At 29.2% G+C, this 25495-nt stretch overlaps 2 protein-coding genes across 4 annotated transcripts in view; one reads left to right on the top strand and one right to left on the bottom strand.

Annotated features, from left to right (window-relative positions):
* Nucleotides 1–9101, bottom strand: part of puc (dual specificity phosphatase puckered) — an 80798-nt gene extending 71697 nt beyond the window's left edge. The window contains exon 1 of one of the 2 annotated variants that reach the window (XM_088182167.1): nucleotides 8854–9101. In XM_088182167.1, the coding sequence (XP_088038293.1) occupies nucleotides 8854–8971 (118 nt within the window). In that variant the 5' untranslated portion in view covers nucleotides 8972–9101. Of the gene's footprint in view, nucleotides 1–100; nucleotides 547–8853 lie in introns of those variants that run through there. The other variant, XM_088182168.1, reaches the window with a different exon arrangement.
* An 8142-nt stretch (nucleotides 9102–17243) lies between these two features.
* Nucleotides 17244–23167, top strand: LOC148236309 (uncharacterized). Of its 2 annotated transcripts, none has more exons than XM_088183385.1 (11): nucleotides 17244–17875; nucleotides 17942–18256; nucleotides 18331–18642; nucleotides 18738–18986; nucleotides 19053–19307; nucleotides 19560–19743; nucleotides 21436–21575; nucleotides 21947–22246; nucleotides 22316–22435; nucleotides 22502–22684; nucleotides 22872–23167. In XM_088183385.1, exons 1-11 carry the CDS (start codon nucleotides 17824–17826, stop codon nucleotides 23084–23086), a joined length of 2325 nt encoding a protein of 774 aa, XP_088039511.1. In that variant the 5' UTR covers nucleotides 17244–17823; the 3' UTR covers nucleotides 23087–23167. The 2 variants fall into 2 exon arrangements, with proteins under 2 accessions (XP_088039511.1, XP_088039510.1); XM_088183384.1 differs by having other exon boundaries at nucleotides 17247–17875; nucleotides 21941–22246; nucleotides 22872–23166.
* The last annotated feature ends 2328 nt before the right edge of the window (nucleotides 23168–25495 follow it).

The following is a 25495-nucleotide window of genomic DNA, read 5'->3' as shown; positions in this document are numbered from 1 at the left end:
AAGATATTATATAAAATAATAAACAATGAGTTTGAGATGAATATATGCATATATAATAAGTAAAGATCTGTGGTGTTGAAAAAAGTGATAAGTGGCATACCCAAAACAGCGCCCTTGTATTCCACGGCCGTTTTGCAAAGCTCCAACATGGATGCAATGCTACCAACTGCGCTCAGTGTTGCCAACTGCGTCGCTCGTTATTATTCGAATTTTCGGAGCGCCGCTACGCGCCCGCCTATCGAGCGGCGACTCGACGAACTAAAACGGTTTCTTCGTTTATCACTTTTCTTATCGCGCCGCGATAATTTGCCGACATTTGCATGCGTGCGGCGCGCGAGAAGAGAAACGGACTAGCGACTATTATACTAGAGGAGCGCTCGCCGACACCTGCCGCTGCTTCCGTTGCGTCTTGCGCCCGCTTATTTTTAAATCGTCCGAGTTTGAGTTGCCAGATGAAAAAATATTTTACTTCTCATTGTTTGAAGCGACGATTTCAAAAACAAAGGGTTGGGGCAGACCTGTATGCCACTTACAAAAATAAAACACATGCATCAATATATACATACATTTGGGGTTGCCAGTGGAAAATATGAAAAGAGCAATAATATTATTTTTGCAAGTGAATGAGTGCACCGCAACATTTAGTCCCACGGCCAAGAGTGTCATTTGTAAGGAAAAGGTGGAAGAATTTCCAATACCCCCCCTTGAATTTATTAAGAAAAATGCATGTCATTTAATGAAATACTATGAATCTTAATGAAAGCGAAATATAAAAAAACACTGACAGGTGAACTTTTGCCCCCCCCCCCTGAAGAAAGCTGATATGACATCTCAGGTACTAAACCACAACATCTCTAGTTATCCCTCAAAAAAAATGTAAAAAAAACAATCTCGAATCAAACCCGAAATTTAAAGAAATCATGAATAATTGGAATACACTTTCACCGGATATATATTTTTACTAGTGAAAATTTAATCTATCTGGCCGGTGCTAGTAAAATTATATGATTTTCTATATGTAGTAATATATATATTTACATTCTTATCATTATTTATTTACATCCAAAGTATAAATATTATAGTGAATGTTTTATTTTATGGTAAAGTTTTATTTTCACTAGTACAGTCCAAATACATTTTCACCAGTAAATATATATTTCTACTAGTGAAAATATAATTGACCTTAAAAGCGCTAATATGCTGCTCTAAAATGTCTATTTGCTGTTGAAACCAAAACCTAGCCTAATGAAAGTTATAAAACTAATTTTAGTTTTAGAACTTTTATTAGGTCAAGTCCAAAATACAAACTAAGCCAACTCATCTCTCAGGGAAAAATTAGCGGAAGAATAAATACAAGCAGACATCGCATCTCATATATTGCTCCATAGTTTGTCTGCATTTTGATAATATATTATGTTTTAAAAATTACATAGCTATGATTATCGATATTACTATGGACTTATAATGTAAGAGAGCTGATCAAAGTATATTCAAACCGAATTTTTATCAATAGAAGGGCGCAAAAACAATTATCACTTCTCAGGAGTCAAAAATTCACGTCAAAAGCAATAAAATCGTGTCGGCGCTGTCGCAGTGGGAACGCTCGGTAACGAGCGTTCCCACTGCGACGGCCCCGGTACGATTTTATTGCTTTTGACGTGAATTTTTGACTCCTGAGAAGGGATAATTGTTTTTTGCGCTCTCTTATTGGTCAAAATTCGGTTTAGATGTTCCTCATTTGATTTTCACTTATTATAAGTCGTAATATTGTTATAAGACTCAATAGAGCTTGGAAAATGGAAAAATTAAATAAAAAACGTCCCTGCCCACGGCACTCCTGAATTTTACTCTGCGTCACAAGCGAATAAAGTTTAAAAATACGATATACATACAAATACATCTAAGCATATACCTAACGACGACGGTATACAATCTATATTAGATTTGCATGCCGCGCGAAGAGCAATACGAGATAAACTATCATATTTATTATTATTTGCTATTGCAGAACCAATCTAACATAAGTGTATATATATTATACATATATATTTTATTTTAACAATGTTAAGCCAAAGAAATATGCGAGATGTATTTAAACCAACATATTTTATTTTTTATAAAATATAATTTTAATTAAAACTCCTTAATATGGATTCGACAGTGCTGAAAATTAATTAAAGCAAATATCAAGTTTGAATTGGTCGCGTAGAGAATTTTTTCCCACAAAATTATACCGACTGGGTTTATCAAATTGGCACTGTGAGCATATGATTATATATACTACATTTGCATTAGCACAGTCAGTTCGAGAGCTACCATTTGATTACTATTCATAATTGAGAAAGAGATGGCAAGTTTGGGTTTACGCCCCTACAATATTACCCCTATAATATTAGCTCTAAAGTACACGATACGAATATACATTTGATATACTTATCATTACTCCTATTTATATTTTGAACAAATTTATAGAAAAAAAATCTATAAATTTGTTCAAAATATAAACAGGAGTAATGATAAGTATATCGAACGTATTTCTGTATCGTACGCTTTAGAGCTAATAGTAAGGCCGTAAACCCAAGCTTTCATCTCTTTCTCAATTATGAATAATGATGAAATGGATATCTCTCGAGCTGACTGCGTTAACGTAAATATAGTATAGTGACAATGCGATATTTTATTATTGAAAAAATTTTTTTTCGAAAATCATAAAATTTCATCAATTAAACTACTTTCACATTTAACAATTGGACTACTTAATATAATAATTTAATCTGCAAGACTAACATCAAGCAAAAAATACAGGCTTAAGAATCTAAATACTATGCTATTAAATCATAAACACAAGGGTAATCTCAGCTTAGGTTATTCAACGACGATTTTTATACGTTAAGGACAAAAAAATGGATTTCATTGTTAAAATGTGATACCACCGCGAGAAAACCTTTTTGCGAAAAGTAAAATTTCACCGCTTTTTTAAATTTCAAATTCGCATTTTTTCTCCTTTCACGACAGAATAAACAATATATGCAAAATAATATCACTGCAAGACCAAAGTATAATCGACATTTTCTCTAGAAGCTTTCAAGACTATATAAAATATATATATTTCCACTCAATATATTCGGTTTTTCCATGTTTGTTAGTATTATGAAACTCAGATTGAAAATATTAAAATTTGTGTTGGATTTAGGAAACGTCCATTAAGGAAAAATGTTGATATTTTTTATATAATTATGAAAAATCGGCAATGCTCGATCGTTGTGGGCCAAGTGTGTTAAGCGATGGGCTGTCGAGTGACTTGCCTTTACGCCAGGGAGTGCTGATCAGCGCTATTTATTTATTGGTCGTTGCTCTTCGCCAATTGGTGATTGTGATCGTCGGCAACTAACAGTCGCTAGGGCAAATTGGCACTCGCGCCAATTCCGACGTTCGTTGTGTATTCGCATATTTACAAAGGGTGACGCAATCTGTGTATTTTGGTAGAGATTTTCGCGCAGTTCCTCCCCCCAATTCACAATTAGCACGCTTGAACCGATGCATATACGCAGGCGCTCAATAATATATATGGAATAAAAATACAGAGGACTCAAATTAGATCCATGCAATGCTCCAGAACGAGAGAAATACTCATCGGAGCTCACATATGTATGGCGGCTACTTGAAATTACTTCACTTTCTAAGAGAAACTTCATGAAAAGTCAATATAGACTAAATCGACCTGTAGCTTAGAACCTTCCAGAGGCAGAAGAGATCAGTAACTGAAACGAAGCTAACGAAAACCGTGTCGCTAGTCCACTAGAGCCTGCTCACAGTAACCGAACAAAGTATATGCCAAAAGATCGGCAACTTTTTGCGGATCACTATGACTTTAACACATAAATCGTGGCTAAAAATAAAGCAAAAAATTATTTTATTTATTTTAACATATGTATGTATATAAGTCGATTAAAAGTTAATTAATTGGTTCACACCTCAGATAAATTTTACATCAATTTTTAATTAATTAAAGAAGCATATTGTCTAGTTTTTCTAATGAAAAGTACATAAATGAATCTGTTCAATTTGATAACCTTGTTCAATTAATGAAATAAAAAATAAATCGTTCAAAGACGAAAGAAAATTCTTCGGCGTCCAAGGTCTCGACTAAATAACAGTTCAGAAATTACACACATACCATAAATAATTATTATTAAAGAAAAATCGCAATGCGGTACAAACTTGGAGATATGAGTCATAAAATTGAAAATGTATTACCCATTGTATAAATAACAACTTTGGTTGGAAAATTGGCGTGTTATAAATTTTTTACTCGAATTCTTAGCATGTTAAACTTGTTATTTTTAAAATAACTCATTTTTTTATAAATTATCGGCTTAGCTCTAAATACACGTATATCATTTATTTATAGCATTTTTATTATTTTATTGCTATTTTTGAACTACAAGGATTAAATAGAGAATATTAAATTATAGTTTCTGATCGAAAATACGGTATGAAAAAATACGCTTGCTAAAATAATCTTGCTTTATGTTTATACTCATTTATATATATTTTTCAACAAGATGGCAGATCAAGTTGACTAACGAAATAAGCTTAAATATTTACAAAATCGTTTTTTAAAAATAAAAATTAATTTAATCTAAATTAAATTTTAATTTTTTAGCATTTTTGCTTTCTTTTATTTTCTCTTTAAAGTGTTTTTAATAGAGTTTTGAGTTTTTTTAATGATTTGTGTATACAAGACGAATCAAATTTGCTTACAAAACTAGGCTAGATATTTATAATATTTATTTTTAAAATAAGTTTAAGTTAAAATGACAATATGAAGAACACTACGGCAGTTATCATTTCCTCAAATTTCGCTAAATCCCAGAGAAATAACAACAAGGAAAATATACATAAATATCAATTGCCTTAAGTGTACATTGGCTAACTCCACTGTTGAATGAAAATTACATAGCAAGTTGTAAATTACATGTACCTTTCATCAAAATACACATGCTAAAAAAAGTTTTCTTTTTTATTTTCAAGTTGTCTATTTAATTTTTTGTTTCTTCCGTAAAGTTATCAAATATGAAATTGGCAATTTTACACTTAAAGCCATCGATATTCTTTTAATTTCATTGCTATTTTAATTTTCAATATAAAATGTTTTTTTTTCTCCATTTATAAATAGCTGCCATTTTGGGTAATTAACAAATTAAACTGAAATATTTACAAGGAGTATTTTCATAACAAGTTTAATGCTATTATAATTAAAACTTCAGATGGCAGATTAGCTAGGCTAAAAATTGAGATATTAACCCTTTGCACACGTAATCATTTTTGTACTAGGTAGGTAGCCAACTCGGGAAAAATTAAAAATGTTAAATTCTTATTAAAAATTTAAATTATATATGTAGAGCATAAATATTAATAAAATAATACCAAACATGAAGAAATCAGATCAAATACTTACATTTCTCTAAATTATATTTTAATTATTTTAGGTTCTCTCAAGTACAATTGGTTGACAATCCATAACAATAAATTAGCACAATAGGGTGACGACCCATTTTAAAATATTTATGGGACTGAAAAAAAAATTTTTTAGTACAAGTTCTACGTCAATATGTCGCATAAATGAAAAAAATGTACAGTGCTGACAAATTTTTAAGTAGCTATATTTTACTCATGAAGCGACTTTAAGAAAAATAAAAACCCCAAGAGGAAGCGTCCAAAGGGCAGACCATGAAGGCTATGCATGAAAACTGCAGGATGCTGAACATAAGAAGTTGTAAAAGGAAGGCAACAGATTGAAAAAAATCGTAGAGGGAGTATCAAATTAAAGTGATTAATGGTGACTGATGTCTTAAAAGTTACCAAAGAGTGCTGAATTTCATGATAGAAGAGAGTGAGTGAAACATTTATGAGATAATTGAAGAAAAATTATCAAATACAATAAAATATAAAATAAAATGTTCTTGTTATTTGGCTATTAATGATATAATATTATTTGAGTTAAAGATGTATCTTTACATAAGATGTTTGATTTGAAATATAATTTCATACATACGCTTGTCCATTTGCGAAGCATCGATCGTAAAGTATGTATGTACTACAGTTGCACGTGATGAGTCACGAGTTGCATGTAGGGCGGTTGCCTACCTGCAAACGTTCGATATCCAATGCGTCTGCGTGACTTACTTAGATCAGACTAAAAATATACTTTTAATAATAAATAAAAAAACACCTCTAAAATATTCACATAGTTGCATAACATAAAATATCAAGGGTCAATTGAACGGTGAATCAAAATCCAATCAAATATAAAAACGATATTTTATTAGTCATATCTCGGAATTCTTAATTGCATGATGTTTCGTAATGAATTGTCAGAAATATGCATCGTTACTTATGATTAATTTATTTGTTTAGTAGTTCATATAACGGTTTCTTTTATAGCTGATTTATTATTAGAAAAAAAGTATAAAATTTAGAAAAATAATTAATGATATAATTTTATCGAAACATATTTGAGCTTTGTTAATTGCTTATGATATTTTTTATAGGCTGAAGTAGCTCATTATAAGAGAATTTTATATACATAATATGAACAACCAAGCTGATTTAAATTAATTATCACGATATTCATCCGGGAGATTGGAAAAAATCTAGGAAAACCTGATCTGTAATGATCGATCGAAATTATTAATATAATATATGATATACATACATATAATAATAACTAATTCTGATCTCCCAGACACGATATCAATTAAAAATTTTGAATCTATGTGTTTCTGGTAATGATTTGCATCCATACAATTACTGCAATGACACCGGTGAAAAGCCGAAGTCGCTCACCATTAGCTTCGGCACATTTTTTCTACGATATCACTCAAGTTTAGTGTCAACATCTTTTGTAAATAAATGTTATAGGTTTATCGATGACTCGTCCGAGTTTTATATGAAAAAAGTATTCTTAACTGTACAATTTAATTATTAAAAATAACAAGTTCGCAGACGTTTTCAATAAATAATATTAATAAACAGTCTATTTCATATTTATAAATTAAGCTGATAAGTTAGGTTAGCTAATTAATATACGATACTATCCGCTTATAAATAAATTAATTTTAAAATATTTAATTATCAAAATCAAATAATTCATTGCATACGAATATCATTAATATTAGCAACTAATTTCATTTACTCTAAACATATCCTGAATTTCATTTATAATTTATTCTAGTCGTCTTGTAATCGTGTGAGCCGATAAACTGACATTATTGTTTATTTTTGGGACACACTTTATCATCACGTTTTTTTTAAACATCCATCTATGTATAACATGAATTTTACTACCACATACTGTAAATTAATTTTAAACATTCAATAAGAAATGATTTTTGGTACTCCTATATTGTATTAAATTAAGTAATGGTACAAGATTTGTTAAAATATTTATAAAAACGAATATAAATGTGTCATTTATAACGAAATGAAACGGCCTTCAGTCTTTAACGCAAGACAATAAAACACTGACTTTGCATCTCCTTGCCAAAAGCAATTAACGCTGAAACGTGAATCCATCGTGTTCACACATATTAAATTAAAAGAATGTGCTCATTAGTTGCAATTGTTAGGACAGTACTCGAAAATAAAAATGAGCAAAATATCGTCTCCAAGCGAGCAGGCATAATTTTGTTGCTGATCTTATACAATCTCAAATAAAATGCAGTTTCTGCTCCAAATAATTTAGTTTGACAAATAAATTATGGCAGAGTAAGGACGTTGATCTCCTCTCTTTTCTTCGTTGGCGGTTGACAGGTGGCATAAATAGTATTTTAGTATTGCCAGTATTAAGAAAAGGAGAGTCAACTGTTTGATGACAACTATGATTGACAATTCGAGTCACTATGCATTACACACGCTTCTGTAGAAGCATATAAAAAAGAAGAAATATAAATTATGGAGCCACATGTCACACACTTCTATCGCATATAAGCTATTACTTTTCTTCTATATGAAGTTTCATCAGAACTACCACCGGTGAAATTCAATCTGTTTTGGATCGAAACTTAAAGATTTTATAGATTTTAAAACCATGATTCTATTGTATAATACGGTAAGATTTTAGACAATCTATTTTAAGATAAGTATTATCATAGCATATGATTGTTTTAATTGTCTCAAAAGCATTAGTAAAATGTATCAAGCCATTTCAACTGTCAAGTCATTTATTTAACGGTATTCAAGGAAGAACGTTGATAGTTTTTGTGATTATTCAAATGTGTCGTAAGTGTGTATATTTAAGTGAAATAAAATAGTTTTGTCAACACATAATTTGCTTTTTAAAAAAATATTAGTTTCTATTCAGAATTTTGCAAATCTATTATAGACCTGGTGGAGTTTTTTTTAGGAACGCAAAGGGTTAAGTATAATTCTTAACAAAATAACCAGCGGATTGATTAGATAAAGAAATACATCTCCCTAAACAATTTATTCTCTCGAGTGATGTTTTATAATTTGTATATGGCTACAGCATCTTGGCAAAATCATGATTTGATTCTGGGTCCAAATCACAATTTTGGACATAGGATCCTATTTTTTTAATAATAGTAATAGTTAAAGTTAGAGACATATTTTTGGTGTAAAACATTCAAATATTTCTCTGACGTTTTTAATGTAAAAAAGTTAAAATTATAAAATATATAAATTTACCTTTTATCAAATAAATAATTTTGCACGAATTAAATAGTATCTAAAAAATTAACATCGTGTTTCGTTAGCTTGAAGGCTTTGAGCCACACAACCCATAGCAATAAGGTCAAAAAAACTCTCCACATTCGAATGTTTTTTACTCACATTTTAGCGTAGCACTTTCAGCATCACCTCCGAATGCTATTCTCTTGATTATATCGCATTGTTCCGGCGGCAGTTTCCGCTTCTCCGTCGTTCTGGTCCAAACAGGAAGTTCTGCCATTTCGCAAGCAGGCAGGTTCACATTTCCCGTCGAAATATCCGCACATCACTTTCGTCCCAGTCGTTGTTGTTGTATGGTCAACGTTTTTCACGAAACTGACTCATAGTCTTACAGAAATACAATAATGATGCGCATCTGGAAAGAGAAATAGCCGTGATTTAAAAAAATATATATAAAAGTCGGGAAAATGATTCTAAAGTACGACGAGTGAGACGCGTTGTCATCGTGACATGACAATAAAATCAGTTAAATTAAGTATACAATACTCATTTATAACTCAGAAGTAAGTAATACCTTACTCATGCACTAATGCTTAAAAACAATAGTGTATCATATAATTTGTAGATGCACCTTTTGACGATTTTTTTTGTAATATATCTACGAAAACTGTCCTAAAAGTAAATTTATCATTTTTATAAACTTTTTGGTGTATTGATAGACAATAACATATTATTGTGAAACTATTAAAGATACTTTTAAGTGCCCCACCTGTTGATTGTACAGCTAAATATCGATATATTTATGTCCTTTCAATGTTATGAAACAAATTTTGAGAAAGTTTAACATCCGAAACTACTACAAATTTTAATGAAGAAATTGAACATCAGCCAATATTAAAGTTGAGAATAAATTCAGTGAAGATGTCATCTTATCATCATGTACTTGTACAATGAATGTAATTCAATATTTCAAGAAGCTCTAGATGAGAATGATCTGGATAATACGGGTGAATGGTTAAATAATAAATAAAATTAGATTTGCAGATGATATATTAATACTTGTAGATAATGCCAGTAATCTTCAAACACTGATATAAAGGTGAATAAGTCAAAATTATTTCTGATTAACATTAAAAAATACCCTTATGTAAATATTAAAAAAAAAGTTATTCGTTGTAATGTAAATATTTGGCTCTTTGAACATCAAGATAATAAAGTTTGATGTCTTGGCTGTATTTTAAAAGAAAAAAAACTAAACCAACCTATCATTCAGGGTAAAATAAGCTGAAGAAGTAAAGGCAGACTCATGTCTACCCAATTTGAAAGAATGGTTTAGGTACAATTCCACTGAAATATTCCGTGCAACAGTAAATAAAATTAAAATCGCCAATATGTTGGGAAAAGCTACTATTTTTTTTATTAAATATATAAAATTATTAAAATAATTTAAATTTATATTGATACTAAAATTTATAATATAGACGTTTTTATAAAATACAACAATAATTTGAGCATTTTCTTAACATTTTCATTTCTTTATATATTATATAATTATTAAATAAAAAGTGAAATATATACATATAAGATTTTTATCTTTGCAGAGTACTGCACTTATGTGCAGAGGCGATATTAAAAAAACTTTTATTAATAGCAGTAAAAGATGTTTTTGAACATAAATTCATAATATGATTATTGCCAGTTAAATTATTTTGTTGTTGTAATTTAAATTTATTTAATAGTTGTAGTTTTAAGTACATAATAGATTATTTGTATTTTAAGATATTAGATACTTTTAAACTAAAAAAATATAATACTAATTTTACATAAAAAAATTGCATATATTATTATTTTTTTATTTAAAACATAATATTTGATATCTTAAAGATACTTTTAAGTGCGCCACCTGTTGATTTTGTAGCTAAATATAATGTTTTAAATTACAATTCTAGTGAAAAAATTTACCATTTAATTATATTAAGTATGTTTATAATTTTATAACAATCTGAACAATACACTGAAAAACTTGCCTCTTAGTTATCTTATATATTTATGATAGACAAGCTTCTATAAAACTTCACTAATAAAAGAAAAACTATTTTTCCATGGCAACGTACGGTTCTGCCTTTGGTAAAGTTTTCCCGGCCACGAGTGTTATCAACGGTGCGTTAATCTAAACTGAGCCATTATTCTACCCCAGCCCTTGTTTGAAAACCTTCCCCGTAAATAATCAATACCCTAAACCGACTTATGCCGATGCAGGACATCCCTCAAACTTTTCCGGCATTTTCGAGACAGGGGGAGGAAAAGCGTAGGAAAACAATTACGTGTGCAGCGCATTACATAACTCTATAATCCCTTATGAATGTGGAAGAAACTCTTAAAATCGCAGTATGTGTGAGGTAAACATATGAAATACTTCAATAGTTTTAGTTACTGTAAAAGCTTTGAATCATTATCTATATAATTATATTTTTATATCAATGCTTTACAAATAAATGTACCTTGTAAAACGTATATAAAAAACGCTTATTTATATAAATGTAATATTGTGCTCTATTATAGACAATGTAATATTTAATATCTATTTTCAAACACAGAATTTTTACTTAAGAAATAATATTTATATATATGAAATATGTGGTCGCTCACGGAAAAATTTAACGATTATTTTTTAAGTATCGCGATTATATGTATTACAATATAATCTAATGACATGCCTTAAGAAATCTAACTAAAAGTTCAGAAATGTTTTCTTAAAAATATTTACATAAGGGTATTTTTTAATGTTAATCAGAAATAATTTTATTTATTTATGTTAATCATTAGATAATTAACCGGCACGATAGACGATTGACTGTTTGAATCTCATATAGACTTCTATAGATTTCTATCATGTCTGTGAGATCATAATAAGTGATTATTATATAATTATAATTCTGATCACAGATTGAGTTTTCTTAGATTTCCCTAATCTCACAGATGAATATCGTGATGATTAATTAAAATCGAGCTAAGTCATACATATTAGATTTGAAATATAATAATGAGCTACTTCAGTTCATAGATAATAATATACATGTACAAAAAATAAATCGTTTGTCACAAAAACTGTTAAAAAGGAAAAACTTACACTGAGATTTTTGTGTAAAATTACAAACAAATATAAATTTCATACTAGGGTAATTTCACATTATTCAATCACATGTTTAGTTCTTTTGGTGAGCATATCAAAAACAGGTGTAATAATATAAATTTTTGTGCGAAATTACATATGAAAAAATTACACATAAAGATAAATATCAAACTGGAGTTTACATTCTTCACTAAAATGTTAAACTCTTTCAATATGTTTTAAGCAAAACCAATAATATTAATTTTATAAAAGTTTTTTAAAATAAAAAAATTAAAAATATGATTTAATACAATTAATAATTTATATTGCAGTAAAAATTACGCAAGAAGAACTTACACGTGTGTAGAATCACACAAAAAATAAACGTGATACATTTACAACAATAATTCTTCTTGTGTAATTTTTGTGTGGAATTACACACAAAAATAAATTTCATACTAAACTAATTTCACATTATTCGTTAAGATGTTTAACCCTTTTGTTGTGCATATAAAAAAGCAGAACCAATAATTTAGATTTTATTGGCGATAAAAACTAATTCAAAATTTATTAAAATTTAAAAAATATCATTTATTAAAATTATAAATTTAGATTGGAATGAAACACTTTTTTATTTGATGTTTTATACTTGAATTTAATTGCTCATATTTAGCTGTTATAAAATAATAACTCATTATAATTTTGGTTGACCTTATTAAGAATGAGTTTTACTTTTATTTTAAACTCCCTTGTAATTCTCTCTATTTTTAAATGATTTTTTTTGTAATCATAAAAAAGTGTATAATTAGTAATATAATTTTAAGATATATTTTTTATTAAAGATCTCTTTTTATCACTAATATAATATATTTATTAAAATAGGATACATATTTTTTTGTTCCGCTTCTGATAATTTATGGGTTCCGGAAAATTTATCATCGGTAATTCACCGCCAGCACTTAATCGCTAGCAGCTTACCGCCGCGCTATTTGATCGCTAGCATATTTTACCTCCAGGAAATAAATATAATTTACATAAATTTATTAGTTATTTTAAATTTTAAATAAGGTTTAAGTTTTACTTATTGCGCAGTGATTAAATACAGTTTTACTGATACTATTTAGTAAAATTATATTCATGCCATTGAAAAGGTAGCTTCACTGTAACAGTTGCGAAACTTCTATTTGCTGTTTAAACCCAAATCTCACCTAAAACTAATTATATCCAACTCATATCTCATGTAATATTTGATATTACATTGTTTTAAAAAATATAATATCTATCCTTACCGGTATTACAATGGAATTCTGACATGAGAGTATTGGTTAAAATATATTTAAATCGAATTTTGGTCAACAGCAGTGTGCAAAAACAATTATCACTTCTCAGAAGTCAAAAATTCACGTCAAAAGCAATAAAACCGTGTCATTGAACGAAAGTCAACACAGAATGATTGAGTACAAATTGGTGAAAAAAACTCACGTTCTTCAATCAGTGCAGTCCGTGGAAATATCACCAAGTTTGAGAACCTTTTTCACTGCAGATGTTGGTGTGCCCTTTGTCGTTTGCAGGGGCCAGGTACGGCCTTTTCCTATCCTCCTTATGTTTTTCCGGCCAATCGCGTAAGCGCTATTTTCGCGCTTTTCATTCATCATAAGGTTATATGCGAAGCGATGACGTCACCATTTTCGCATTATTATCGAACATGTACAGAATTGTGTTCTTATTTATACGCGCACGCGAACACTTTATCGACTAAATGGAATTTTTAATTTACTTTACATGAATGGCTTTCGTGAAAGAAAGCCGTTTCTCTGTGCCTTTTGTGACCTTAAGACGTCCCGCGAATCGATGGGTGGTTGCTATAAATACTTGTATATATGACGTATTTCAATTTTACAGTGTTTAATATATATGTAGTTTGGCTATCAATTTCACAGCATGTATATAACAAATGTTTGCTATGCAGATGACACAGACAAAGTTCAAAATAAGATGCAGTTATAGCCCTCATCGTTCTATAACGATTCGCTTTAGAAATGGACAAATTAGTCAGAAAAAAATCTTGCAAACATACAAATAAATTAATACAGTTTTGAGGAATGAAATATCTTTGTAAACCCCAGAAACTATAGCGGCAACTAGTAAAATTATATTTTAATATGTAGTAATTTTAGGCGATCGTCTGTTTATTGATGTAAGGTCGTTAGTTTTTTTTATAAGGATTAAAATGTTTTTTATATTATGTTAATTTATGACAATTAATGGCTTCCAAAAGTCTGGCTATTGTGCAATTTTTAGGGGTTTTAAAATGCAGATTTCATTATTGTTTTGTTAAGTCAAACTTGCAGATATCTAAATTGCTATTGTTTGAACCACTATAGGCTTTATCGAATTTTATTGTTACAACTATTTATAAATTAAATAATTTTATATGTATGTTACTCACACACATTAAATTATTTCTTAAGAAATATGCAGCAGAATATTCTGAAAAGAATTATCTTCCTACAGATACGTGCAAACAGAAATACAATATTTTAGAATTATTGTATAGTTATAATAAAATAGTCGTACTTTATTGCTAGATCAATAAAAACAAGTAGTTATTATACTACGTAGTATATAAATCCATTGCCTTATATCTTTCATATATTACAGTATATCTGTGAGATTATATTATGTGTTTTACTTTGTTCGAGTTTGATTGTTATTAATATCGACCTTTGAAAAAATACCTTGTCGTTATCAAATAATTAGAAGGCAATCATAGAATGTTTACAAAGTGTTTAAATACTACAATTCTTAACACAATAAATTAATGTGTTTGCAAACAGATGTATATAACATTTTTTATCTTACTTATTATAACAATAATATATGAATAATAACAATAATAATGGTCCTAATTTTCATCCTTGTGGTAAACCAAACAGTACAATATTGAAACAGTCAAATTTCATATTGTACTGTATTTTTTATTGAATTAAGATTAGAGATTTTCAAACATATATTTACCCGTTTTTTAACTACTTTTTAGCTATTCGTTAAATATTTAAATTAACAAATTAAAAAAAAGATTTCTAAAAGCACTAAAAACCAACCAACTCCAATAATACAGGTGATCATTTTGCATTGCGAATTGTTTTGTCAGATTAATTAACAAACAAAAGAATGGAAAAAACACGTTGTTAACGCCGAAATTGCAGAAATTACTCATATATTCGTGTAAATAATGTGCAGCTGTATACTTTTCCAATTGTATTTAATACTTTATTTCATTTAAATCAATACAAATAATGTTTTATTTTAAGTAATTTATTATGGTGATTGTTTTTGAGCATACCATTTTATTTTAGACTGTATGAATAATTAAATCGTATTTTTGATTTTTCGAAGATAAACTTTGACCAGCAATATATAATATATTATTATTAAAAAATAATAACTTTTGTATGAACACTGTTTTTGCTCTATATTGTATTTAAATTTAGGATATTCTCATTTTTCGATATCTTTTTACGTGACCAGCTTATCTGTCTTAGATCAATTATTTGATAATCGCTATTACCCATACGTATCGTTTCTATATGATAATTGCTCAACATAATTCATAATACGCATATTTAATTTATAATCGAAAATACTTTAAAAAATATATAGCATTAGCAATAAATATATTGACACATACCTCTAAATTTATTTTTATTTTCAGCCTTGAAAATTCTCTCTTAAAATAAATGTTATAATATTTAAATTATGTAATTACTATAATATTCTACGTAGAATTAATTTTTTAATATAATATAATATCATTCACATGAATATTTTTAACAGGAAAATAAGTATTAAAAAACCAGACTTTGATATGATTAAATATTTAATATTATATTTTAATGTCTTTTTTAATAATAACTGAATTGAAATATCAATATTTCTGTATCAATAGTTTAAATTAATTTCTACATAGAATGCCTTGATATATTTTAGAGAGAGAAAATGCATCTATTTTGTACTTTAATTAGGGTTTTTATTAAACGTAATTTTTAAAAACAACATGCAAAAGAAAACAGCTGCACAAACACTTTTTAGGATTAAAATTTTAGTCTTTGTTCTTTTAAAAATAAAATAGTTTTTAGGAACGAACACATCATAATAGATAATAATATAAAACTTATTTCTAGAACGATAATTATTATTATATTAAAAACTCGTATTACATGTATAACCAATATCTAAAATTAAATTGTATTTTAATAACGGATATTAAAAGCAGCAGTTTTACATTTCGACATAGCCAAGCATTCACTGGAAGCCCAAGAGTTCAACCAAATATGCTAGATATTACAAAGGTCGGTGATAATATAAAATCAACTGAACGGTCTATTATAAAACGATTGGATGCGCCAGCAGGTTCCTGAACAATAACAAATATTCTGTTTCCGCCCCTGAATCGTCGCAATAAGAATCGAAAATAATTTACCTTAATTCTGAATGACTATTTAAAAGCGAACACGGCGTTCGTAACTCACTTTCATCGTGAGGAATAAATAGTATTTAGCCAAAGCACAAGTGTCCACTGATGCTACCCGTAGAAGTCCATGAGCGCAGCCGCTTCACATTTCAGACCAGATACAGCTCAGAAGTCACTGAAATTCACTTCTAGAGATTAAATACATTAAAATTATAAATATGATTACACATTAATAAATGTATGTTAATTGCAAAACTAAATTTAAAACTTTGTAGTTAGGTGCCATACATACATTTAAAATTACAACTTTAATTAGTATACAAACTAAATATCCGTTTAGTCAAATATACACAATATACACAAACAGATTGTGTTTTTTATTAATAATATATCGTTTTAAAAGGAAAATAAATTAAATCAAAGCTACTTTTAAAAGTAGTTATTTTTCATTTGATAAAAAAAGCAAAGAGACAAAAAAAATAAGAGCGTCTTTGTGTTTTTTAAAGTGAGTATTTTTTAGTATATATAATATTATACATGTTGAGCATACGATAAAAAATTGTTCTATTTTAAAGGGTAATAAAAGTATTTGCGATCTACAGAAAAAGTCACGCCGATGTTATACAAGCGCACGTGATGATCGGAGATTTGAACAGATTAGGACCATTTACATATGCACTTTTCAAGTAAGTATGTATATCTTAAATTTAATGTGTATTACAAGTGAAGTTATATTATCATTATCGTTTAAGTGAAATCATACAATACATTTTCAATGGTAAATATATATTTAGCAAAAGTATATTTTAACTGATAGACGCTAGTGAAATTATATGCGGCTCTAAAATGTTTATGAAACTCATTTTGACAGTTGCAAAATGTCTATTTATTGGTTAAACTTTAGCCTAAGCAAAACGAATGATAGTAAATGTCTATATAATTAGAAAGTGAGCAATATAAATGTATAAATGTATGAATCTCTAGCTGTTTAAATTATGACCGTTACAAAACAGGCTATTCTTATAAGAAAAGTGGCAAAGCAGCACGATCTGTTTTTGCCCCAATTCGTTAGGTCAAGGGTATGCTAGAGCGAAAGCATCTCCTCTATACAAATAAGAACATAGCGTACTCACGGCACTTCCATTCGGAATACACTTCCATCTGAAAACTTAATTGAATATATTTTTATCATCTTACTATGTATTATTTAGTTTATAAATACTCCTTCGAATTTACTTAAAATGCACTCAAACGGTTTGAAAGATTTACATATAGATTTTCAAGATATTAACCCAATATATAATGTGCAATATTTGATTATTATTTTGCACGGTTCTTAAATGAAAATTATTTATTATTTATGGGCTAACAACACAAATTAAATTCGTAATTGTAATTCTAAAAAATCAGTAACGTCACCGCTTTATCTTATCTGAATATATTCTGATTTATTAACAAAAAAAAGGATAAATTTTCATCACTTGTCTTTTGGCTATCGACGTTCAACATTGCTTTAATATATCTGTAGCAGTGAATAAGTAACAAAATGGGCTTTAAGCCTTTTGTGTTTTCGATTTTATTGTTTTTAACAATTAAAGGTAGATACTTTTTTCAATCTATTGCAAATCAATATTATTAATAACAATATTTTATTTTTATTTTAGTAAATTGTGATCTTCCGAGAGTGCAATACATTGTAAAGAATGGCGATAGTGTACTACATCAAATTAACTACACAAGCGATGTTTTGGAAAGGTGTGTAGTTTATACAAATAATTATGACAGTCACAATCTATTGTTGAACAAGACGATAGATAATATCGAAGGTGTAAATCTATCTGAAGATCCGAAAGTATGCCAAGTTAAAATAATAAAAGTCTCTCAAAAAACCATCGGAAGTTGGAGTTTACAGTCAACCTTTAAAAACAGTACAAATGAAACTCAAAAGTACAATCAGGACTTTAAAATTGCCATCAGAGGTATGATATTTTTTGCTATGGTTTATATAAATATGTGTTAATAATATATTTAATTGAAATAATTTATGTTATAGATGATGATCAAAGCAGGGATCAAGTACGGTTAGTGACCACTCGAAATGGCCAAATTAAATACAGCTTCGAAGGAAATATATTTAACACTATATCAACGTGCAATTTGAAGACTTTCAATGGCACAGTTTACTCAATTTATCCAAAATCGAACGTGACAGACCCTCGATTGACCGTTGATAAATACAATTGCAAATTCGATTTAAAATACGTGGAAGTCGAAGATATTGGAATATGGGAATTGGAGGTGGACCAGCAAGAATTCATGGGAAATTATTTACGAGTTTTTCAACCACTGAATGTTGTGATTGAAGGTAGATTTATAATATTTTTTAGCTTGTATTGAGTTCTAAACAAAATTAAATACAACATGTTCAGCTTATTTAAAACCACATATTATATTTTTCAGAAAAAGTTACTCCTTACCCAGCAAAGTCAATAGAAGTCTATGAAGGCCAAAACATCCACATTTCTCTTTCAGAACCTGTGCCAAATTTTATAAAATGTATTATAAATTATCCTGACAACTTTACTTTTATCAGCAATGATGAAAGTTGTGTTTCTACAATTAAAGCAGAATTAGGAATGAGTGGAATGTGGAAAATTAATGGTACTGGCGAAATATTACTGTACTCGGAAGTGAACGTGACTGTCAAAGGTAATAAATATAATAATAACTTATATCAGATTTACTCACTTAATTTTATATTTTATTTATTTGTAGCTAAACCGGTAGATATTATTCAAATCCGTATTTATAAAGATGCCTCAGCAGAACTAGTCTTTGGCCCAAATAATTCCCTATATTGTATGGCTAAAAACGAGTATGAGGACATATTCGTAGAGAACGAAGGACAGTGTATACTTAAAATTGAAAAGGTTACTTCAGTCTATGCTGGAGATTGGAATGTTGAAATTGGATTACCAGAATCTATGGAAACCGTGACCTATAAATACAATATTGTGGTAGAAGATATAGGTAAATATATTGAGCACATTTTTAATACATATACTTAAAATAATTGCTAAAATAAAATTCTTTAATAGTCTATCACAAAACAAAATTGCTAAGTAACAGGACAATTTATCGTAGTTTCAACAGTTCAAAAACCTTATAGCTTCCTTTAATACGTTTACCTACTAATTATTAATTATACATATTTTTCATAAATTTCTAGGAATATTACCATCATTTTTCTTACATTTTTTACATCAAATGTGTTGTTTATAGGAGAATTGCACGAGAAGAAAATCGTACCGCAGTACGAGCTCAGCGAAAATCTTTTGACTGTATCTTGTAAATTTTTGATCAAGAAAATGAAAAGCTGCCATATGACCAGATCAGATGGTGAAGTATTTATGGTGAACGAAGGAATTGGCTATGAGAACTATAAATATATTTTACAACAAAATAGGTAACTATGAAGTGTTTTATAAATTATTACGACTTTTTAATCTATGGATCCAGGGAAAAATCGGGAATCAAAATCATAGTATCAAACTAAAAAATATTTTTATGTATATTCGTAAAGTAATATAGATCTTTCGCTATTAAGATATTTTTAAAACAGCTTTTTCTGGATAACTTATTTTAATTGATATGTGTGCAAAAAGGAATTGCAATACCGGTATTGGGATAAAAATCGACCTTCGATATCACAAAATGAAACACCGGTAGTACCGGAAAATAATTATCTGCTAAAAATGATATTTCCATGACTTAGAACTACAAAAACGACGATTCCTATATTGCTTCAAAGTATAAGCAGTAATTAGTGTTATCGTCGTAGGGTAGCAATGTAAAAAATATTATGCAATATTTACGAATTCTATAACATATACTTATAGCTAAAATTTAATTTATGTTACTTTAAACATAAGTAAACTAAAATAAATATTAAATGTGCAATAATTAGTATAAAGTTATATAAATAAATCACTATAAATATTTTTAGAAAAAAATATGACATATTTACAATTTTCTACAGACTTCAATCTGAAAATCGTAACTGACAAAAATAATGAGTAATATAGGAATATATTTCATTGGAATAATCTGAGCCTTGATATAAAAATTTAGGAGTCATCCAGAAGCGGTCGATCAAAGACCATAATAGACTTATTGTTCCAAAGGAAAAAAGATTTTGCGCCCGTATTTTTAAAACTATTATTTTCGACAATTAAATGGGACAGAAAGGTTTTTGTACACAGTAGTCGTAAACAACACAATAAAGGATCAGCGTATAAAGTATTTTTAGAAGTACCTGAATGTAAGAAACATTGTCAAAAAGCTTCTTATTATTTGAAACGAAATATGCATAACCAGCCAAACGGATAATTGGTCAAAAATTTCGGCAAAAATGTCGAAATTTGCTCTGCTTATTTGTTATACAATATTTCTAAAAAAATATAATGACGACATTACTACTTCTTCATACTATATCTTCAAATAAAATATTCCGACAGCAAAATTTGCAACCATGTATCAATATTCAGCAATAATTAATATTACAGCATAAATTTAGCAATAAAGCATTCAGTTCAACTTTGTATCAATGGAAAATATTTCTCGGTCATTTTTTACTACCAATTAATAATAACAAAAAAATGTCAATACCGGTAATAACGGCTATGACGTCCCGAATTTTAAACCAGAAATACTCATGTTATCCTTCAAGAAAAATCTGAAAAAAAACAGTCTCGAATCTATCCAAAAAATATTTTTTTAAATATGTCATTTGAGTGAAATTATATCGACATACATTTCCACCGATAGTATATTTAATCAGAAATAAAAATTCACGTCAAAAGCAATAAAATCGTGTCGGAGCCGGCATAAATAAATTAAATAGTTTTTCACCGCTCTTCGTGCGGCATGTGATTTTTATACATACGGTATACCGCCGTCGTTTTTCGTACAAAAAAAATGTTATTATGAGATAAAAAATAAATTAATTGGATCTGCTCATAATATTGTCAAAGCAACATTAAAGTTGCCAACCGAAATCCGACCAATATTGTTTTTAACGTGTTTTTCTTTTATTGTAACAAAAAATTTGTTTTGATAACTATTCTCTTGATTTCAATTAAACATTTTATATTTTTAGAAACGACTCCGATATCGTGGAATGTGGACTTGAAATATTCAATCCCAAATCGATCGATCTAGACGTTTGGAAATGTGTGGTTGTATCAGAAGATGATGGAACACAATTGGGAAGCTACGTAACATCAAAAAATATCACCAGTCAGTATATATTATTATTTGAACACACTAAGAACTAGCAATATTTAATATTATTACTTGCTACCCCCTAACAAAAACTATACGAGAGATATTCGGAATGTAATAAGATATTCGGAATGTTAAATGTTGTACAACAGCTGCATATTTTATACCACTGCATAGGCAAGGGCGCTAGTAAAATTATATGCTGTGTGTCGTTGAAACCCAATTCAACATTGCGAAATGTGTTGCTCAAACCCAAGCCTAACCTAAACGAAAAATATAATTTCACTGCCCTAGTTAGTGAAATTATATTTTTACTAGAAAAAATATAAATTCACTGTAACATATACACCACGTATTTCAAATAAAATTCACTCTTTTAGTTTCAGATAACAACGATGAACAAAAATCACTCGTAAAAGTTGCTGTTGGCAAATCTTTCGATTTGATTTGCGACCATCCATCAGCCATTAATTACTGCTGGTTTTATTCACCAAATAAGACGATTTACTCTCTTTTCTCAAACACGAACAACAGTGACTATGAGTACATCGGAAAAGGTCTCCCATTCGGACAATGTCGCATGAGAGTCAAATCTGCCGGTAAATCTGACGATGGAATATGGAGATGTAACATTGGACTCAATAATTTGGTCGATACTTCAGCTACAATTACAGTCGACATTCATGGTAAGATTTTGAATTACTATTTAGATTGAAAAATATCAGTTAATAATTTTATTGTTTGTTTGATATCAGGTTCTACCATCAAAGCAAGTAAACACATGTACAGTTGGTATGATAATCTTGATGTGAGTTGCAGCACTATTAATAAAAATCGGGTGGAATATTGCAGATATGTGAGACCAGATGGTTTAGGTATTTATTTTATTTTTAGCAAACCAGAGCTTAAATTCTGAGCCTTAAAATAATTTGATATTTAAGGTATTAACCCAACGGCTTCGACTAAAGGATACACAAACGAAGGAACTGATTTGGAGTCAGGAAAATGCGTATTGAAATTCACAGAGTTTGCTTCTGAAAATGTTGGAATTTGGAAGTGCATTGCTAAAGCACATATTGAAAACGAAGAATACGTTGAAACATTCGAAGTGTATACTTACTGGAGTAAGTTTACAGGGTACTTATTAATTAGCAGGGCATTCCGCTTAAAAAAACAAACTAACCTAACATTGCGCGGGGTCTAAAACCATTGGTTTTTGAGCGTCGCGCCGCGTCTTGCCCTGTTAATTAACAATAACCGTTTTTACTAATATTTATATAAATAATTTATTAATATTAAACATTTCTTTAGGCAATGTAACTACGTATAACGTCTTTGTTTGGAGCATGTTCACTATTTTCATTATGTCTCTGGTGACCTTGTTATCTGTGCTGGTTTGCAAGATGCAAATTATATGGTCACTCAAAGAAAGACGTACTAGACGTTCCGACGCAGATCAGTCGATGCCTCCACCATACAATGCTGATCTGTTCACGCAAAATGAAACTAAACCCAATTTAGCGTAGTTTATACGAGATAAATATGTAATATATTAGTACAAATAGATAAAGTTAGGCTGTATTGTAATTAAAATTTAAATAAAATAATAAATTATATAGAATTGTTTTAATTGAATTTAATAAACCCATAAAGTGCAAAGAAAAGGTTATGGCAAAATTAAACACTCCGTTCCAGCCCAGTGTCGAGTGTTTACGTATTTTTTTACAAAAAAACTTATGCGCAAGAATGAAACAGCTAAACAATGTTCGGTTCTTACTAAAACTGAAACTATATTTGCGGTATTGGAAACTATGTTCTACCACGGAGTTTCAAAATAAAAACGTACCAGTACAAATTACAAAGGTTTAATAATTATTTTTAATTTGCAACCGTTGTGTAATAAATATATGTTATCATATAATTGCTATGGTCTTGAAGATTAAGTTCAACGCTTAGAGATTCAATGTGACTACTTGGCTAGCTGCGTTTATCTGAATTCGACTTCAAGCTGAAATGTATTCCAAAATAGAAGCAAAGTATGAGTAAGATAATACCAAAGTACTTTCTCTCCCTTGATTCTTTGACCGCTCTATGATTTGGGTGCAACTGAAATCTTTGCTTATATCTGATTAATTCATAGCTGTTAGCTGATGACTGCATAAGTTTGGCAACAATGGAATTTGTAAGTTGGACTACCTACTCTCTCGAAGACAATTTTTTGTTGACTTTTAAAATTGCGTCTAAACACTGCTTTAACATCGTTTCATTGCAAATGCAAAGATAAAATATCCGTTAGTTATTATTGACTAACGCGACGATTAAGGGTGATCCCGATGTCAAAATTATTGACAAGAAAAATTGATTTATATTATGTCATAATATATTTCGGTATTAATAATATAATTCACAGAATTGTAGCACGGTAATATTACGAGCTATCAAAGTGTTTCCATCTCTTTATAAATCTCGTACTATTATTCTATTCGCGATATTTTTACCTACCTAAAATGCCTTTATATATAATCCAAGAATGAATTCAATTAATTCAAAATAAAATAGTAAAACTGCACGAAACGTATTTTTATAATTAGATATGTATGCTTTGTATTATATATGTTACATTGAATGTGTATTTTTTAGTGAAATTAAATTTTCACTTGTAGAAATATGACACCTATTATGTTTCCGATAAAATCAAATAATCCTAATATTTATTCAATTTATTTTTTATCTCGTACGTGATGAAATTATCACAGTTCAGCCGTCAATTCGATTGTAATTGCATCTATTGTTACTTTATATGATAATGAGATGATCTTCAACCGCTGTGGAATTTAATCGAATTTAATAAACAATCATAGAATCAGGAAGCATGAATATAATTAACGTCTTTACAGTAATCTAATTATCTATCAATATAATTTCCCACTAAACATTATTTTTATTATATGAATGACAATCAACGTTTTTACTAGTAGTCGATTATTGTTTAAGGTTTGTCATGGATTATTATTAAAAAAATTGTCGGATAGTTACTCGAATGATTTAACTCGACTATTCTCGAGTTGTTTGAGCGATTGTAGATAGTTTGTAGCCTATGGCAGCTGATTATCGAAAGCGTATTTCACCCCTTCCGAGGGTTCCTCGAGGGTCTAGCCTGGACCCTCTGCTCTTCACATTATTCATTAATAACGTAAATTCGGCAGTTGCAAATTCAAGTTTTCTTCTGCATGCAAATGATTTAAAATTGTATAAATGCATTAAATGAGGGATTTAAATTCTTTCTTTGTCCTCTATAACACTTTAGTTCGTAGCATTCTTGAATTGGGATCTATAACTTAGAATCTTCGAATAAGCAAATATTCCCTCTTAACCGAAAAAGTCTAGTAAAGGTTCTTGAGATATCTTTATAAGAGGATATTTGGTCACTATCCGTTCTTGTATCCCAGCGCCTTTCTTTTAGGAACGTTGAGATACTATTCTCTGAATTCTCGCAGAAAGTTGTATGAGGCTTAGCATTCCATACTACTGAAGGATGACAATAAAATGTTTCTCGAAGAATTCCAGTTTTTTTCGTTCCGAAGCGTCTTTGATAATCACGGTCGCGTCCTTTTTTAATGCCCGTTAGGGCCAGAACGTCCACACTAGCACGTTGATATGTTTAATGTCAGCTATGACGAGCTGGTCCGATTCGTTTCAATACAATTTTATTATTTTACGATTTTTTCTGGTTTCTTTCTATGTATTATTTTTCATATTTAAATAATACTATGTATTGCTTTATGATTATCATGACGCGTTGGGATAATCTGTTAGGTCACGATGGTCTTAATTTAATTTAAATAAATGGTACTTGTTAAGAATGTCGGCGCCATGCTCCGAAACCAATGGTTATGACTCTTCAATGCGTCATTTTGCTGGCCAATGCTCACTCG

The sequence above is a fragment of the Plectrocnemia conspersa genome, unplaced genomic scaffold (assembly GCF_051122295.1).
Source record: "Plectrocnemia conspersa isolate PC_06_02 unplaced genomic scaffold, ASM5112229v1 ptg000003l, whole genome shotgun sequence".
Taxonomy (NCBI): Eukaryota; Metazoa; Arthropoda; class Insecta; order Trichoptera; family Polycentropodidae; genus Plectrocnemia; species Plectrocnemia conspersa.
This window is presented reverse-complemented; position numbering and strand designations above follow the sequence as displayed.